Source organism: Meleagris gallopavo, chromosome 8 (genome assembly GCF_000146605.3).
Source record: "Meleagris gallopavo isolate NT-WF06-2002-E0010 breed Aviagen turkey brand Nicholas breeding stock chromosome 8, Turkey_5.1, whole genome shotgun sequence".
Taxonomy (NCBI): domain Eukaryota; kingdom Metazoa; phylum Chordata; class Aves; order Galliformes; family Phasianidae; genus Meleagris; species Meleagris gallopavo.
In genome coordinates, this window is record NC_015018.2 from 34,028,863 (window position 1) to 34,032,038 (window position 3,176).

General features: G+C 51.0%; 1 protein-coding gene across 1 annotated transcript in view; it reads right to left on the reverse strand.

Annotated features, from left to right (window-relative positions):
- BNIP3 (BCL2 interacting protein 3) overlaps window positions 1-2,783 on the reverse strand; it is a 7,048-nt gene extending 4,265 nt beyond the window's left edge. Inside the window, exon 1 of the mRNA XM_010714960.2 lies at window positions 2,684-2,783. Within this exon, the coding sequence (XP_010713262.1) occupies window positions 2,684-2,783 (100 nt within the window). The remainder of the gene's footprint in view (window positions 1-2,683) is intronic.
- Between the last annotated feature and the right edge of the window lie 393 nt (window positions 2,784-3,176).

Sequence of the window (3,176 nt, forward strand, 5' to 3'; positions counted from 1 at the left end):
TTTTCTATTTGAGGAGAAAATCTCTGCTTTTAACTGTGTGCAGTTCCCATCCCGGCTGCCCCTGCACCACAGGCACACACCACACTTGCCATTCTCCCCTTCTGCTCATTCTTCACGTGAAGTTCAGTCGAGGTCAGGCACACTGAGGGGGGGTGCGGGACCAGAAGCTGTGACCAACCAGGGCCTTTGCAGCTGTAAACAGAGAGCAAACCATGTGCCATCACTCCTTCCGCTCCCTCCTACAGAAGCTATCCATAACACAGAAAGGAAACACGCAGCAGCAGCCAAGCAAGAGCCAAGAAGAAAGGTCGGGCTGCTGCTTCCTGGAAGAGCTGTCCCTGGCATGGCAGGGTCCTGCAGGGCACACAGGTTGGTGGCAGCAAGGGGACGCGATGCACTGCCCTCAGCACGGCCCTTAGGGAACAGAAGTTGAGCAAAGTCATAAGGGCGTAAGGAAGCACGAGGACTGAACTTCAGCATATGTTTCTGTGCCATATTGACAACCAGAGGGTAAGAAATGCAGGCAGTAAAGCTAAAAGGATCACTGTAAGGTAACTTTGCAGCTTCTGAACCGCAGGTTTCCTCTGGAGTTTGGAAGACAAACAAAAGTCTCATGGGGAAAATCTGTTGCTCTTCTCACCTACGATTAATCAGATGTTGTTATGTCAATTAGCATATAATATGCATCTATTACTGAAAACTGATTTCTTATGCCAATTAGTTGCATATCCCTCTACAATAAATGCCATTTCTGTGGCTCACACTGCATTTTTTTTAATACAAGCACACTTTGAGCATAACTCGCACTGCGTATGTCAGGGGGCACAGAGCAGCTGCCTGAGCAGGGTGCTATTTTGGGAGAACATTTGGAAACATCTCCGTCAGGAGCTTTCCTTGCAAAGTGTGGCAAGAGCAAAGCATCGCTCTCTTCCCAGTGCAGCTCGAATACACGGCACTGAGCCTTTAAACTGGAAGCAGCTGATGCAGACAGGCTGTGCCTTGATTCTGAGAAGCACACAGCAGGGTGTGAGTGCCTGCCCCGCAGCTTGTGCAGCACTGCTATCCTGTGGAACAGTGCATAGCATTGGGACCGTCCTGGTGCCCAGCACAAGTGACAGGCACTAGAACTCTGTGTTCTGCTCCCAGCGTGACACAGCCCCCACCTCACTACAAAACACACAAACACTTCTGGCTTTAAAACTGCAAGCTTCCAAGTGAACAGAGAAATGGTTTGAGAAATGTAGGAGGAAGTTTTTTCCTATGAGAGTGGTGAGGTGCTGGAACAGCTGCCCAGAGAGGCTGTGGATGCCCCGTCCATCCCTGGAGGTGTTCAAGGCCAGGTTGGATGGGGCCCTGGGCAGCCTGGGCTGATATTAAATGTGAAGGTTGGTGGCCCTGCCCGTGGCAGGGGGGGTTGGAGATTCATGATCCTTGAAGTCCCTTACAACCCTGGCCATTCTGTCATCCTGTGATAAGCCCATGCAAGTGTACAACAGCTTTAAGCAGGTTTATTGGCTACAAAACAAACATCACAGCAAATAGATCACAGCTGTCTGAATCTCCTTCTGTCAACACATTCTTATGAATTTGAGCTCAAAACTTTAGGGAGGTTATAAACAGTAATTAGTTCCTTGATTTTAATTAAACAGCTCTTTGAATGTAATGGGGAACAAGCAGACATTGGAGCAGACATTGCTCCGATACCCAACCTGACCCTCCCTGGTGCAACATGAGGCCATGACCTCTCATCCTACTGCTGTTACCTGGGGCAGAGGCTGACTCTTTGCTCATTAGGAAATGAACAGACACATCTATTCCAGAAGGCTAACTTAATTATCAGCTATTGTAATTTCAGTTTACTCAAATTAGATACACCCATTGATTTATAGCGTATAAAGGCATCTAATTCATCCCAAAAGCACATCCATGCACTAAAAAGAAAAAAAAAGAGGAAAAAAAACCAGCCATACACTAATTTCTCTATTAGTCCCTAAAATGAAGTTGCAGCGGGTCAGCCTCTGCCCCAGGTAATGGCAACAGGGTGAGAGGGATGGCCTCACGGTGCACCAGGGAGGGTCAGTTGGGGGCTGCAGCACCAGCCATTGTCTTCCTCACAGAATCACAGAATCACCAAGGTTTGAAAAGACCTACAAGATAACCCAGCCCAACCATCCACCTGTCACCAATAGCTCTCACTGAACCACGTCCCTCAACACAACATCCACACATTCCTTGAACACCTCCAGGGTCGGTGACTCCCCACCCCTGTGCAGCCCATTCCAGTGCCTGACCACTCTTTCAGAAAAGTAGTATTTCCTAACGTCCAGCCTGAACCTCCCTGGCACAGCTTGAAGCCATTCCCTCTAGTTCTACCACTGTTACATGAGAGAAGAGGCCGACCCCCAGCTCACCACCACCTCCCTTCAGGTAGTTATAGAGAGCAGTGAGGTCTGCCCTGAGCCTCCTCTTCTCCACACTGAACAATCCCAGCTTCCTCAGCTGCCCCTCATCAGGCCTGTGCTCCAGAGTCCTCACAGCTTCACTGCCCTTCTTTGAACCCGCTCCGGGGCCTCAATATCTTTCTTGCAGTGAGGGGCCGAAAGCTAGACACAGTACTGAAGGTGCAGCCTTACTAGAGCTGAGTACAGGGGGACAATTATTTCCCTGCTCCTGCTGGCAGCACTGTTCCTGATAGAAGCCAGGATGCCATTGGCCTTCTCGGCCACCCGGGCACAGTGCTGGCTCATGTTCAGCCGAGCATCACTCAGTTCCCCAAGGTCCATTTCCTCTACACAGTCTTCCAGGCACTCCGCCCCAGTCCTGTAGTGTTGCCTGGGGTTGTTGCATCCAAAATGCAGGACCCGGCATTTGGCCTTGTTGAACCTCATCCCATTGGCTTCAGCCCAGCCATTCAGCCTGTCCAGATCGCTCTGTAGAGCCTCGCTGCCCCCAGGCAGATCCACACTTCCAGCCAACTTGGTGTCACCCGCAAACTTAGTGAGGGTGCACTCAGTGCCCTCATCCGGGTCAGCATTAAAGATACTGAAGTATATGGATATCCTCCTCCTCCTCCCCGCCCTCCTCTCCTCCTCCCGCTGCTCCTCCCCGAGGCCAGCCGGCTGCTGACGTCACCGGCTGAGGCCGACCGGCAATGGGCGCCATTTTGAAACCCCGAG